Source organism: Lepisosteus oculatus, chromosome 6, assembly GCF_040954835.1.
Source record: "Lepisosteus oculatus isolate fLepOcu1 chromosome 6, fLepOcu1.hap2, whole genome shotgun sequence".
NCBI classification, from domain to species: domain Eukaryota; kingdom Metazoa; phylum Chordata; class Actinopteri; order Semionotiformes; family Lepisosteidae; genus Lepisosteus; species Lepisosteus oculatus.
In genome coordinates, this window is record NC_090701.1 from 32,770,066 (window position 1) to 32,786,302 (window position 16,237).

At 35.1% G+C, this 16,237-nt stretch overlaps 1 protein-coding gene across 4 annotated transcripts in view; it reads right to left on the minus strand.

Annotated features, from left to right (window-relative positions):
- Positions 1-1,466: 1,466 nt before the first annotated feature.
- The window catches only part of LOC102683391 (corticotropin-releasing factor receptor 2), a 136,418-nt gene continuing 121,647 nt past the window's right edge, over positions 1,467-16,237 (minus strand). For 2 of the 4 annotated variants that reach the window (XM_015354325.2, XM_006634190.3), the window contains 3 exons: positions 14,963-15,098; positions 14,409-14,450; positions 1,468-6,689 (listed from right to left, as the gene is read on the minus strand). In XM_015354325.2, the coding sequence (XP_015209811.1) occupies positions 6,549-6,689; positions 14,409-14,450; positions 14,963-15,098 (319 nt within the window). In that variant the 3' untranslated portion in view covers positions 1,468-6,548. Of the gene's footprint in view, positions 6,690-14,408; positions 14,451-14,962; positions 15,099-16,237 lie in introns of all 4 variants that reach the window. The other 2 variants (XM_015354327.2, XM_015354326.2) reach the window with 2 other exon arrangements.

Sequence of the window (16,237 nt, forward strand, 5' to 3'; positions counted from 1 at the left end):
ATTTCAAGCATTTTGTAAAATGTACTGTAGAAATATTTAATCCCATGAAAAAAGGATTATTTACTATTCAGTAAGACAATCTAATTTTCTTAAATTAGCTAACTAGATTCTTATCAGAAAATTTGTTTTATTTTTTTTCATTTTTCAAATCAAAGTCTGGGATAAATGCCTTTTTCTGTTGCAAACAACACAGCAATACAAGAGCTCTATTTTAAGGTTAGTTGTAACTGACTGTGAATAAGTCTTTTAGGTAAATACATAAATATAATCTGATTGGGCAGCATGGAAGCACAGTGGTTAACACTGCTGCCTTATAGCACTGGGGCTCTCGGTTCAATTCAAGGACTGCTATTTGCGTGGTGTATGTTTGTTCTCCCTGTCCTCATGTGGGTCTATTCTGGATCCTCTGGGTTTCGACCTGTAGTCCTAAGACATACCAATAGGTTAACTGGCTTCTGGGAAACCTGACCCTGTTGTGAGTGTGTCTGTACTTGTGTGTGTGCCTTGTGATGGACTGGCATCCTATTCAGAGTGTATCCTGTCTTGTGCCTGGTGCTTTCAACATTATGCTTTGGCTTCCTTGAGACCTCATATTAGATAAAGTGATTAGAAAAAGGATGGATAGATGATTTGTAATGAAATAAATATCAAACCAAGAAATACTTAAATATTCTCATTCATGCAGATTCATGCTCACTGCACAACAAAGATGTCCTAATAGACTCTTTTGTTTTAATATTAGTTTCACAAAAAATGAAGGTTCGTAATTTACACATTGTGTAATTCTTTGACAGAAAGTCAATGAATAAAACCCCAAATTATTTTATTTGTAATCATTTAGTCATTGCAATGCTTATCTGGTACCCTGTTATATTGTTCAAGCTTTTACCACTGCCCCAGTTTTAGATTGCAGTATGGAGTTGCAGTTAGGGGCTTTAAAACTATAACAGGAAGGCCATGGGTCCAAAACCCAGGAGAAGCACTGATTTTGTGTCCTTGATCAAACTACTGTACTTCACTCAGGTTGCACCACTTAAATTACAGTAAATTGCATTAGGGATAAGCCTCAGCCAAATAAATCAATGATAACAATATACCTGTAACAGTGGATTATTTTCAGTAAATTAAAAATGTTTTTATCATAATATAATCATTTATGTTTCTTAAGGAGTGTAACATATACATTTCAAGTTTATTAAAATATTGACTCCAGATTTGCCATGAGCTAACGTAAAATCGATATACTGTATGCAAGTATACGTTCTTATTAAAAATAAATACATGTATTATATTATATATCTTATAACATCTTGTTGTATTTTTGTAAGGCAGCACTGTTTTTTTAAGTGTCTCACTTTTAAAGTAAACATTTATCAGCAAAGATACAATATATACATTACCACATTATCAAGTAAGACACCCAAAGAAGGCTCCACAGCCGAAACATTGTTTTTCCTTTATTCTCTTTACAGCATGGAATAAACCTTTACTTGTTCCTTTGCAGCTTACACATGCTGACGCAGCTACCTATTTGACATATTTATGCATAGGTGTGCTAGAGTGGACAAGATGAGAATTTGCCCCCACCCCACCCCCCTTCTGAATATCTGTTTAAAATCACCAATTTATTTTAAAAAGGAACCCATACACAAGTAACTTGTAAATGTAATGTGTTACTTATTAAATACTATTTTATCCAGCACTGACTGGATTTCTACCAGAAATCTAAATTTTATTTGCGACAATGGTTTGCACACCTTCCTTTCTATCTAAGGGATATTAATTCCTGACTGAATTTTTCTATAGTATACATCTCAAAACTTACTTAGTCCTTGACATCTACACATTGCCATGGGATAGTTCTGTACTATACCTTCTCAAACAGTGAAGTATTGGGGCAAGCTGGATTTTTGGTCCCGAGTGGAATGCAATCTGGCATCACATTTTCTCTTATAAAAAGTTCAGCACACCAGCTAACCTATTTTATAACATCACTTAGAATGTATGCAACACCATTTTGGTGGTTCCAGATAAAGGTAGTTCCGTAACATCTCTCAAAAATGCAGATCGTTTGATCATGTTGATTTTTTTTTCTCTTTCTTGTCCCACCTGTCAGCCTCATCCTCTTCTCTCATATGAACAAAGTTGGAGGCCAGTAGGACAGATTGGTTGTCAAACCATTTGACCTGATCGATTTTTCCATCCTACCTGGTAGCAGGGAGTAGTGATAGGGCTGAATGGGAAATGGCACCACTGAATTTTGTGTTTTCTGTTAATGTCAGCATAGGTGTCTTTCCAAAATTCCAAATATGATGGATTTTCAAAGACTTGAAACTTAAAAATAAACAGAGTTTAATGGCAGGAAATTTATTCCAGTTGTCAGATCATGTATGGCACTCTCCATTTTATATGGAATTTCATCCCTATCTGCTCAGTACGAATACTATCCACAGTATACTGTACCTTGCTCTCACTTTTTATTTGTTAATGAAAATTTCACTAATACTAATAATATAATCAAACACTATATCAGCAACGATGCTGTGAAACGTTTCTTCTGCACTCTTTTGCTAACTTTATTCCATGTAGGGTTCATAAATGAGAAAAATAACTTACCATACATTAATAATAAAAATATAGAATACTTTTCACATTATTTCACATTAGTCGTGTTTGACTTTTACGGTCTCTACAACTCTGCACATATCATTGTCTCAGATATGGTACTATCTGCAGTCTCTTCACCAGTATTCAAATTTTCAGTTTCTCAAAGATGTCTATCAGACAGACATTCCAGACATGTAAAGCAGTGTACTCTGTATGTGAATATATGAATTTATAAATATTAACTTTTCATAATTAATTGAAAGTTTTAGGAATGTTGAGATACTGTACATCGAAGTCATAGATTATTGTGCCTCTCTTGAGATCCAATGTCCATTGTAATGGACAACCTTTTTTAAAAAAATTGTATTGCATTATATTATGTGTACAGGGAGGAGGTTGAAACCCTGGCAGCATGATGCCAGGAGAACAACCTTTCTCTGAACATCAGTAAGACTAAGGAGATGATTGTGGATTATAGGAAACACCAGGGAGGAGATCACATGCCTATGTAAATCAATGGGACTGCAGTGGAGAGGGTCAGCAGTTTTAAGTTCCTGGGAGTTAACATTACAGAGGACTTAACCTGGACCCACCACACCAACATCGTGGTCAAAAAAGCATGGCAGCACCTATTCTTTCTCCGCAGGCTAAAGACGTTTGGCATGCCGTCACATATCCAGGCCAGCTTCTACAGGTGCACTATTGAGAGTATCCTAACTGGTTGCATCACTGCCTAGTACAGGAACTGCTCCGCCTGGGATTGCAAAGCACTGCGGAGGGTTGCAGTGCGAAGTCAGCGCAGCTCATTACCGGCTGTGAGGTACTGTACCAAACATCCAAGATATCTACTCAGCTAGATGTCTTAAGAAGTCCAGGTCCATTCTCAAGGACCCCAGTCATCCCAGTCAAACTGTTTTCTCTCCTACTGTCCGGTAAATGGTACTGAAGCATTCAGTCAAACTCCAAGAGATTACAGAACAGCTTCTACCTCTAGGCAATAAGACTGCTAAACAGCCAACCTGCAATTCCTTCAGCAAATCATCCGTAATGGCTACATGGTCATACAGTTTTAATTGTATTCGGCATACTGCACTACTTGGACATAATGTATTGCATACACCCTGGACACATAGCAGCTCTATTTATACTGAATTTTGTGTGAGTTTATTTAATTCAATTTCTATTGCACTATTATCTATTATTATGGAATGGTATTTTGTAACTTTAATTTAAATATCCCCCCGTGAGCTCATAGAAAAGACATTTCATTGCCAGCAACTACTGCTGCACGTTGTATTGTTGTGCATTTGATAAATAAACTTTGATTGATGATGAATGTGAAATGTTACTCTCAAAACTTCACAGACATGTGATTGCTTGATGCAGATTGGTGTGTTAGACCAATATATCAACCAATTAGAAGTCAGTAATGGAATGTGCTGTAATATGAGAAAAATACTCTTAGCATGATGTCCATTATAATTAACTCTAGGTCTGAATGGCAGCTAGTAAAATGTTGTTACAGTATGTTTTTACATCACTGATCAATGGATGTAACAAAAATTCTCTAGTAGTTGAACATTTATCTACAGCTATGTCTGAGAATTTATTTTTTTTCTTAAATAGGAGCACATTAATACTGTGGGGGATAGGTCAATGACAAAATCTTTACTCCGTACTATAATTATTATAATGTTCAGAATGTAAATTTGGACAAAGTCATTGTCAAAGACAGAGGAAAAATTAAAATGTATAGCTAAGGAAGTATCACAGTATGTTTTACTTCATTATACACATGGAGACATAGCATTTTCAGATAACACAAAAAAACGCACAAAATCTTGAAATCAGTCCATTAAAATTTTCATTTGGGAAGCGATCAAACATATATTTTTTTTTATTTACTGGTATCTGAATTTATTAATAGTAACTGCTGGCCTAATGTTACTCTGTTACTCTTTTTCAAAATATTTTAATTCCAATGAAATGTAAATGAATAACAATTCACCAGTTAGTCATGTGTTAACAATATGAATATTTCTAAAATGGGGACACAGAAGGTGAAACATTAGCCAAATACATGGAATTGTGAAAAGTAAAGCAACAAAATAGTTAAATTAAATGTTTGTAACTGTTTATATCTCATTAAAATAATTTATACATACACTTAAACAATGTGTTAAAATTTTCTCTTTTGGCTCATACATCAATTAACAATAAATGTTATTTTAAAACTCTGTCTAATAATTTGTCATGTTCATTTTTCAGGTAATAAAATAATAATTTACATCTATTTATAATATTACATGTAATTTGTAATTCTGTATATTCCTGAAATGGACTCCAAAAGGGGACAAAAGGGTTTTAAGTTTAATTAGAATAACACATTGTGCCCTAAATTGATTTATGTGTTTTTATTTTATTACATTTACCTGACTCTAGCTAGTTCAGGCTTTTCATTAAAATATCTTAAAGTTAGCTTAATAGGTTTCTCTCCAGAAGATATGCTCAACAGTCACTTCTTGAAACTATTTTACCTAAGATTTATAAGACTAAAAAAGTTATTAAATGGTTTACTCTATAATCTTGTATTGAATTGTGAAAGGTACAATGCATTCCTTGAAAAATTATTGTGAATAATGCTCTGGACTAAAAAGGCCCAAAAAGTCTAGAATTTTTTTTGTGAACGCAATGCCACGTCATCACTATTTTTCAGTATAAAGAATAGTTTAAAGAAAATCATGAATTAGTCTGCCTTTCTTTTTCTAGGTTTTGTAGTTGTTAAAATACAGTATATATATATACAGTATACACAGTGTTAACAAAGTACATCCCACCATTTTCAGTCTTTAACTGGTGAGGGCTAAGACAATTTATGTATTTTGCTTTATATTACTCAAATACCTATTTTCTTTAAAAAATAAAGTTGAAGGATTTTATATGTAGTGCACATGGTTCATATGCTCAGCACTATCAACATGAACTTTCATATTTTGCATTAGAAAACTGGTATTTTCAAAACTTCAATGGCAGTTTTTGGTTTAAATGTATGCCTGCATCAGATGCCAGAGAGAAACCTTCCACGGAATGTTTTAAGATTTTAAATAATGTTGAATTTTTTTTATATTACTATCATTATTGGAATCCTACAGAATTATAAAACCTGGCTGATTGTTTTGTCTTAAATGATATACTGTACTAGCAAAACCTACTGTATTTTGAAGTTTTACTGAACTGGAAATGGTTTAGGTAACAGAGTTTCTCAAATTCTACTTGTCAGAATACCAACCAATATCCAAATTCTTTTCAGTATTTGTAAAACTGTGAATGACCCCGACATTCAATAATATGTTTTAGATGTTTTACTAACTCAAGGACAGATTTTCTATGGCCAAAAATAAAAACTAGCACTGACAATAAAAAAATAAAATGTATCTTAAAGAAACTCTGATATTTTTATCATTGTTTCTTCATGCTTACTTTCCATGAAACAACCCTACAGCAGGAGTCATTCACAATATATTGTATGCACAGAATTATCACAGCATGCTAAAATCCAAAGACATACTGTATGATACACATATACTGTATGAATCAAATTCAATTCCCTTGGATAGGGAACTGAACTTGATTTCAAAAACTTACAAAGGCAACATTTCTAAGTGTAAAAGACTCCATAACCATAACACTTACTGCAGCTTTCACATGTTGATAGGTACAGTATACGTCAGCATTAACATGGTAGTTGAAATAACCCTAGGCCGGCAGGGTTTCTCAGATTGTGATTTACTAAATCTATAACATATTGTTTGGGGTTTTAATCATACAAAACTCACACCAGTTCACAAAACATAAAAGCTAACCTGCGCTCTTAATAATAAAATAGAGATAATCAAAACAGAATGCAAAAATATTCTAAAGGCCACTCCTGATTCACAGGGTCACACAGCTGTTGTTTGCTTTATACTGTGGAAGCTGATCCTTGTTGGTGAGGTGGGAATGGACATTGCCCTAGCCACTCGCACCCTCAAAGCATGGTTATCTTGCCAGCGGTGCCACCTTTTTCTTGCAGCAGAACGCACCTGAAAGAAAAAAAAATATCTGTATTTTCCCCCGTGTTAAAATTAGCGGGAGAGAAAGTTATTGTATCATCCTGTGTTAGTGTACTAATTTTTTATGGATGTGATAGAACAATCATTTATAACTTGGAACAGTAAATCGTGAGGGTACTTTTATAGCTACTAGGAATCAGACAAAATAAAAAAGCAATAATGGCACACAGATTGAACAGACTGAACATACAGACTAAACCAACAAGAGCAGCTGTATATACTGTATATGAATTAGTCTGCCTTAATTAAAAAGGCTAATCAATTTCTCAGGAAATCCAAATGTAGTAAAAACATCAGTGTATCTACTATACCATTTGATATGGTCAGCCTTTTAAGTTAATTTTTTATATAATTAGTCAAATTCATATTCCCTACAAGTAGGAGTTATTGTTGTGAAATATAGTATAAGTCTAGAAAAAAAAAAACTCTGCCCAGGTGGTACTAGGTAGAGATTTGAAAATGTGAAAATCCTTCTGAGTAAGGGAGGTGGACTGGGCTCATCACAGCTGTGATCCAATCTCCTTCTGCTGTCTCAGCAACAGGCTGCAAAGGAACAAGTAATAGGTTTATTCCATGCTGAAAAAAAGAAGAAAGAGAACACAACGTTTCGGCCGTGGAGCCTTCTTCACTCTTTCTTCTTTTTTTCAGCATGGAATAAACCTATTACTTGTTCCTTTGCAGGCTATGCATGTTGACGCAGCTACCCACCCCAGCAACAGGCTGTCCTCTTGGCATTGGCAATGGTGCTGAAGACAGCTCCCAGAGAAGGTTAGTGTTGCATGCAGCTCAGCTGTATAACAGTTTATGCAGAAGGTCTGACTCAGTTACAATCGAGTGAGATAGCATGGGGTAGAAACTGTTCATTTCAAGGTGTACTGCAACTACTACTGTATATATACTCTGCTAGTCAGGCTTGTTGACAAAAGTTCAACCATATCAATTTCATTCTATAAGCAAAATTATACTTGGTTCTTGAGTTGTTTTTTTTTCTTGTTGCAGAGACATTTTTTGCTTACACACATTCTGACTCTTTCTTGACCTGGTGTCTCGAACTAAAGATTCGTTTTCTTACTTGTACAAAGGTGGTTGCAGTCATAGAGATCATTCTTTTGTCATGTAGCATTCGAGAGAGCAGATCAGTGAGAGTGAACTACAGTATGTAGTATCTTTTGAACCCAGTAATCATAGTCAGTGATTGCTTGGAATTTCAATAAGTAAATTGTCCTCCACCCATCAAGTTCCTCTTGGGTTGGTAATCCTTGGATGATTGGCAGGTGACCTTCAACTAGTGTTCAACTCAAATAAGCCCCCCCGCACTTTGATGGGCTCCCGACTAGAACTTAAGCTACAGTTGTGCTTGGCATTAATCATATTTATGCCAGTTTATCAGTCTTTTAAGTAATACATTTTAGTAATACATCTATCAGTTTTCTAACAGTGGGGATGCTTGAGTCTATCCTGGTAAGAAACAGGCAAAATGCAGGATACAGCCTGGATGGCATTTAAAACCCCTAAACTAATTGGTTAGTGAAAATCATGACACTTATTTCTTCAATTATAAAAGTTTCAGATCTAGCAACCCTGTTGAGTAATTAACACAATGCATCATACAGTAGGATCTGTAATTATGTGACATGCTTATCTCAGGAATAACACACTGGAGATAATGTTTCATATTATCATAAACATAAAACATAAAAATAGAACATCAAAAATGATTAACACAATGTTTTTTTTCAGTAATTGTAAAGCAAAAATGTATTACAATATGAGCCACACTTAGTTTTACAGTATGTAGCATTGCCAGAAGTGATTATTAATAATTTAATTACAGTGCTGCATGAGATGTTTTCTTTGATCTGTTACACAAAAATAGAATATTGTTTCATTTTTGTTAATGCTGAAAATAACTCACTCTCTCTTCTTTACATGTAATACCTAAAATAAATTATTTATGCTTGGATCTCAGTTTATGGTACTCAAATGTGTTTATTGTCTGTAAAATACACTAAGAAACATAAAGAAATGTATTATCTGAACTCCTACTTTACAAATGGCAAAGTGTACTGTACAAAGGGTTGTAGTCTTCATTACTCTGATTTTAGAAAATAAATTGCTGTTGGGTTTAATTACATCTGTTTGATGTTGAAATATTACCTGGAAAAGATGTTCCTAAATATAGACTACAGTTAAATAACTACGATTTTTTAGAACTTAAGATATTTAATCAATATTTTAATTTAATACGTAACAATAATATGTATAAGTTAAAAATGGGAGACTTGATTTAAACCTTAAAAATGTGTGGCTCTCAATGACATTAACCTAATGGACTTTAAATAATAAATCTTGTAAATGAATGCCAAATGTAGAATATGATCTTGACAAGTCTGTTATACATTAGTTACTATTCTGAGGTGAAACAATATATGACAGACTTGTGTATGCGATGATAAAACATGAAGCATATTGGTATAAGTATTATTTCTGCAAACTGAATTCAGAATCCAGAAGTCAAAAGGTGTTTCATGTTGTAGTCTTTTAATGCAATGTATAATGTATTAAATGATAATACTTTGTAGGTGAATTTCGTATCTTTTCCCAGATGATCTGCATTCTATGGAAAGCAAGTTGTAGGTTGGCTAATTATGTTGCTTAAAATAAAAATGAGGAGGGGATGATGTTTATGTTTTGTAACTTACATTTCAGGATTCCTTGAAATTACAGTATATCGTTATAACCAGTAAAATGTTTTTTGTGCTGTAGGTTTCAGGTTCTAATTATCACATTTGATTCCTTGCAGTGAGGTAATGTTAGAAAAACATTTGGCAGTTGGATGGTGTCCAGCTGTTGTCAGCCTGTATATTGGCTATGTCCTTTGCATATGATTATTGTTTTGAGTAATCAAGTAGAGAAACTAAAAGTGTGAGATAAAATTGGTGTTTTTGTTACAGCATCTAGTTATTCATTGTTTAAATGTGGAGCTCTTCTGTATTATTGATTCATATGTGCAAATTCAACAAACTAATAATGGAAGTATCTAAGCACTGATTAAAAGCTGTGTTAGTCTGCTGTATACAAGAAATAAAAATAAATAAACTTTTTTATATTAAGTGTGACGGATATTAACAAGGTAAGGCTTGCTTGATTTTTACACATTTGAGGTAAAACTCTACAAACCATGTGTGGCACATTGTTTTTATCGTCACATCATCTTTGCTCCACCAGACCACTCCCTTAACATCCTTGCCCAGGAATGCCTCACTATAACAAACCCGACATATTGTAGCATTCTGACATACAGTAGAAGCAGCTGGATTTGCTGTTTCCTCACTCTTATCTCATTCTCTGAGAAAACCTATCTGTCTGCAGATGTTAAGACACAGTGCATCTTCAAGTCTCAATCTTGGTCATGAAGACCCCTTTCTGAGGAAAATATACTGTATACTGCTATTTTGCCAATCAATGCTATGCTCCATTAGGCTGCTAATGTTTTCCATCAGGCCTAGTTTAGGAAGCTATACCTGCTTCTCAGCTTCTTCTGCATAAGCTGTATCTATCTCCTAGTTCAACACAGCATACAGGCCAATCCATGGCAAATAACTTTAGTTTTTCTCTCTATCCTGACTTCTCCTTTCTCTCATGTGGAATCACATTGGATTCAGACCAGCTATACCTCATTCTGCAGCTTTTACCACTTAGCAGATATTCATTATGGCACTATACCACTCCCTTGAATCAGACATTTGTGCCAAGATGGTGGCTTCCTCAGACTGCTACAGTACATCTAAGTACCTCACACGAAGATGTTGAAATTAAATAACAAAAATCAGAATTGAAGCATATGGATCTTGTAATATTTATAAATGAAAAGAAAATGTATGCAATAAAATCCACAACACAACATGGGTTTGTGCGATTTTGGAAAAATAAGTTCTTCCAGCTAATGAGTGAAGCCTATATTAACACATGGGTGTGAAGAGGCTGTAACCTGAATAAATTCTGTCAAAAATTGAGAGCACTCAGAAATGTGTATGACTGAAACAACACAATACATAAACATTGGAAAATGTATAAATTTGTGAGGAAACAAGCAAAAGCATGCAACACAGTTGTAAGAGTTTAAAATAACATGAGCAAACACATCAAGGAAATTACAAGTGCATCATGGTCAGTCATTAAATAATAAACATGGTCACCTAACACTTAAAAATAATTATCTGTATGTTCTTTTCTACAAACAAACATGCACAAAGAGAGTGATATTTTAGGATTTTGCTTTCATTTGACTACAAGCATTTCTGATGAAAATAGAAAATATACTGTCCTCTCACTTCTTTCAGATAGGAAATGTGATTGCAAATGCCTTAAGCATTCAGTCACACAATTTAGTCACCTTTTTACTTCTGTCCATTCAGAGGTAATTAACTCCCATAAGAATCTGTGAATTCCACTAATAAAGTTGATATAAAGGGGGCTTAGGATACCATCCGATTTTGTACCTAATAGTCATCTTCATCTGGTTACACTTTTTTCTTACTAAGCTGCTTTTTTTAAAACTATTTCTCTGTTTGATGCAACTCTCCCCATCATACCAACTCCATTTTATGTAAATGTGTCTTTGATAGCAAAAGCTCTGATGTGCAATCGGGTTCAGCGGCTAATTGTGAAATGGTAAAAAAGTTATTAATTTAAACCTGCAAACAATACTTTCATTTCTTTCTATCTTGCCTTAAATGAAACATTTACAGCTCTAACAATTGCCTACTCAGATTGGCCTTCCTTTGAAGGGTAGTGAATCATCTTTTTATGTAATTCATTATACAGATACATGAATCACTGCACTTTTCTCTTTCAGACTCCCTGTTTAACCCCCTCCCTGGTTGCAGCTGCTAATCCTTCCTACCGTTTTTTTTGCAGGTTCATAAGACTTATGTCAACTAGTGCAGACAGTTGTTTCCAACTTTAAGGTTTATACAAATCATAATTTCTTTAAGATTGACACTTTTGAGGTATAATCGAATTGAAGCACAGCTGATAATGCTATTCTATCTCAAAGCAGAACGACACAGACATACATGCCCTCTTACAAGGGATAATAGCTCAGAAGCTAGTTAACCTACTTTATTAAGTATGTTTTTGGACTGTGGGAAGAAACCTGAGCACCTTGAGGAAATCCAAACAAACATGGGGAGAACATACAAACTCCACACAGATAGTGCCCTAGGAGTACAACCCAGGACTCCAGCACTACAAGGCAGTAATTTTAACCAATGTGGCACTGTACCACCGCAAAATATATTGTAATGCCATCCAGGGTGCTGTATCTTTCAGGGGTGGAGCCCTCATTTAGAAATGACACATTGCCTTACTTAACCACGGTTGAGCTCAGTCGGATTAATCATGAGATACAGTTGTGAGTGAGCTTTAAGAGTAGGCGAATTACTGCCCTCAGCAGAGACCAAGTAAGACCTAAGTCTTGTGTAAGCTGTAGATCAAGATGGGTGGCTGAGTGATATCAGGTCTCCTGTTTGCAGAAGCTTGGCAGTGAGAGAGCCAGGCCGAAGCAGGTCAGCAGCAAATGTGAAACGCTGTTGCTATCGGCAATACAGTAGCAATGAGCATGTCTGCATTTGAAGATAAAGAGAAAGCGGACTAGTGGCTGCAGCTGTACCCCTATATGGAGGTGAAAGATGAGCGACAGTATCAGAGGAGACAGTGGAAACAGCAGAGAGACAAACCCCAATGAGGGAAACAAAGAGTGAATGGCAATTCCAGAGGGTTCATGTTAGCCTTCAAAATGGAACCTTAAAGAATTGGGAGATTTAAAGGGACAGCAGTCTGCTATAATTTGAGAGCAGCACTGTCAGGGAGTCCGTTGTACAGTATGAGTGTATTTGTGAGTTAGAATGTGAGTGCAAGTGTGATTGGAGTTTTGGAGGTAGTAGGCTCCTCCAAGACAAGTATTGTATACCAAGGAGTATTGTATAGTAGGGCTGCAGACCTCTGGTGATTAGCATACAGTGGTGATGAGGTGAGGGTGCCAACAGTGCTGCACAGTATGAGAGGCACAGTGGTGACTGGTTACTGAGAAGAAGCACTATCAGCTGCATGAACTGACTGGGGTCTGGCATTGGAAAGGTGCACTGACAGCTACGTATGTGAAGAAGCAGTGGTGGTTGGAGAAGTGAGAAGATGTGCCCACAGCCATGTTGTGAGTGAGGTGTCAGAGAGGTTGTGTGGGTGTGTTATTTTAATTAGGGAAAGTGTGATGAGTCTCGACATGGAGTGGGGTGTGGAAGTGACTCGATGTTGTTAACGTAGGAAATGTCAGCGTGAGTATGAGGCACTGGAAGCTGTATGTTTGAGACAGCCTGGTGGCATTGGGAGATGTTCCAGCAGCTGGAAGCGGATCCTTGAAATCCAAGGGCTAGGCTGAGTAGAGGAGCCTATTGTCCTGACAAAATGTGTAACAGTAAAGAAGAACATCCAACAGTGAGGAAGAGAGAAGCTCTGATGTAAGAGCAACGGTGTAGGAGACTGCAGGTGTCATGGCTAGAAGTAGAGAGGCTCCTTGCAAAACATTGTCATTGAAGGGTGAAGCTTATCAAGCCTGGGAAATCATGTGTGAAGGGCTCAACGATGCGAGGGACCTAGAGGCTTCTTCCTGGAGGGCGAGACCAGAAGGTGAAACTCATCGAGCCTGGAAAACCATGAGTGAAGGGACGTTAGTTGTGAAATGGTAACAGTCTCAGAGGAGACTGTGAAGAAGAGTGGAGTGAAAGGGATGTAGACTTTAGGCCCGATATCCTGTGAGCATCACCTCTGGTCTGACAAGGGGCTTATAGTCAATACCTTACTCGGAGGAAAGTTCATATAAAGAAAGAGTGAATGCATGCAGAGGGGAGGGCATGTATAGCAAGAGCAAGTACGCGCAAAATAGAAACAGTATATAATGCACACAAAAAGTTCCCCAATAGGCTAAAAAGGAGCATTTCCGAAGAGGTGAACACACCTGTTCCATGCCCACAGTGTTGGCCATTACCCCTGTGGCATCACAGTATCCTTATATATATATATGTAATATGTTGTTGAAGTAGTCAATTGCTTTAACAATTTCTATCAATTCTTATGATAATTTTAAAAATATTTCAAGCCAGATAATATGTACAGTATATGAATAGCTAAAGTTATGAGTAGATAGACATTTTTGAATGTAATCTGTATCTTAACATAATGCACTAAAATGACATAACAATTATGTCCCCTTCAATGAAACTTTTTTTTATTAAGTAAAGCTAAATTTGGCATGTTCCCTTTACCCATGACTTACATTCATTTGTGCATGATTGTAACTCTTCATAATTTACAGTATATATTAAAATAATTTATAATATTTAATATAATTAAATAGTATATATTAAAGTATGTATTATTTTTCATATTCTGGTTTCCAATTGGTAATCATATTTTCATTATTGGAAAGCTTTCATTTACATTAGATTCTTGAGTTTTTTTTCCCTTAGTTTTCCAGCTAGGTTAAAATGCACTGCAACATCTATTATGACTATAAGTTTAAACTGTTATAAAAGTATAAAACTCTGATAAACTCTGTGTCTAATGTGCCACTGGTCTATCAGTTAAGCTAATTGCTCATTATGCTTGAAATTATGTGCAATGTGGACTCACCTCTCCATTAAGAAAACAGTAAAATACTGAGACAAAAAAGCCCTGGAAAACATCAAGAATGACACATTTGAATATATTTACTAAGTTCACATTTTCCTGCTAATTCCACATTGGTACCTTTACAAAATAAAAAAATGCTAACTTAATTTTTAAAAAACATTAAAATATAATGGTCTGGTTTGTTTTAACACATTCCTAGTACAGTATTCCTGAAAACTTACACATACTGTAACTCATTGGATTTATAGAATACCATTTACTAATTCATGTGAATGTTGTTAATAATTGTATTCATCTGTATTAAACATATGAAGTAAAACAGAAGCACACCTAATTCACTTTCAGTTTTTTACTAATGTATTATAAAACAGGAAATTGGTATTATTAATAAAAACAAATGTAAATTGCAATTTTATTTGGAATAATGTATTTAAACATTATAGAAAAAGCAAAAGTAGTTAGTAGTTTTTTGTAGTACATCATAATGGATCATGTTTATGAGATTTTTCTTGATCTGGGGATTGCCACCAAAAAAAAAAAACAATTGGTCTTACCTGAAATGATTGAAGAAAAGAATTAAAATAAATAAAAACTATTTGGGAGATGTCATCTTCCCCAGGATTCACAAAGAACAGCATGTAAGTGATTCCCAGCAGAGGTAATAAAACTAATGTGGCTTTTACTGCTTTTCTGTGAAAGAAAGATACATTGATACAGGTCATGCAAAATATAAAATGATTTATTCTTATAAAGACAAACACACAGATCAAATACTGAAATAATATGGATAAGATGCTGGAAAATATAACCAGAATTTTATATTACCCAGATGAGGTTTACTTTGCAGGCAGGTGTCACACGTGAACTTTAGAGACATATTTTTCTCCAATATAAATCTACATAGATAATAGATGAAAAAAATAAAAAGGTAAATAAAAAAGTAACAAAAGTGTTATATTAGGTAAGTCTGACTTTGTGCACAGACATCCAAACACATAAATCTAGAATCTTGAAAAAGTATGAATATAGATTCATTAAGTACATATATTAAACACGGTGGGCAGGAATCATAAATCCATCTTAAAACAATCCCTCTGAACCTCCATCCATCCATCTTCCAACCACTTCTTCCAATCCAGGGTTGTGGGGGACCCTGAGCCTAGGCCAGCAAGCAATGGGTGCAAGGCAAGGTACACCCTCAAAGCCACAGACAGACACAAACACAGACGCTAACACCAGAGCCAATTTTCTCTGAAGCCAGTTTCTCTGTACATAGCAGTATGTTTTGGGACTGTGGGAGGAAACCAAAGTACCTGGATGCAACCCATATGAATATGGGGACAACTTAGTCTGAAGGTGGGAGTGATATTAGCTGTGATTAATTTTTTGGCATCAAAGGAAAAAATCTTAGTGAATGGGGGATGCATCTACAATGTTAGATTATGTATGTTAACATGGAGTGCATACAATCTGCCATTATAATCTGATTAAAATCCTGTTTATTTACTCCTTTCCAATTTGTTCAATTACAAATGATGTTTGCATTATGTGAAAATGAATACTTTAATCAAACTTGATTTCTCAAACTGAACACATTTATTGTTGAAATAAGCTCAGTGCTAGAAATAAATGCAATGATAAAACACTAAAATAATTGATATAACTAAAGTTATTGATAAGTATTCACCCCCCTTTGCTAGGGTAAATGTAAATTAGTTCAGTGCATAAAATTAATTTGGTATGTCGCACATTTAGTTGAAAGTATGTTTGAATCCTCACTTCAATCTAACAGAAAACATGCGGCAAGACTTGAGACTTGCTTTTGACAG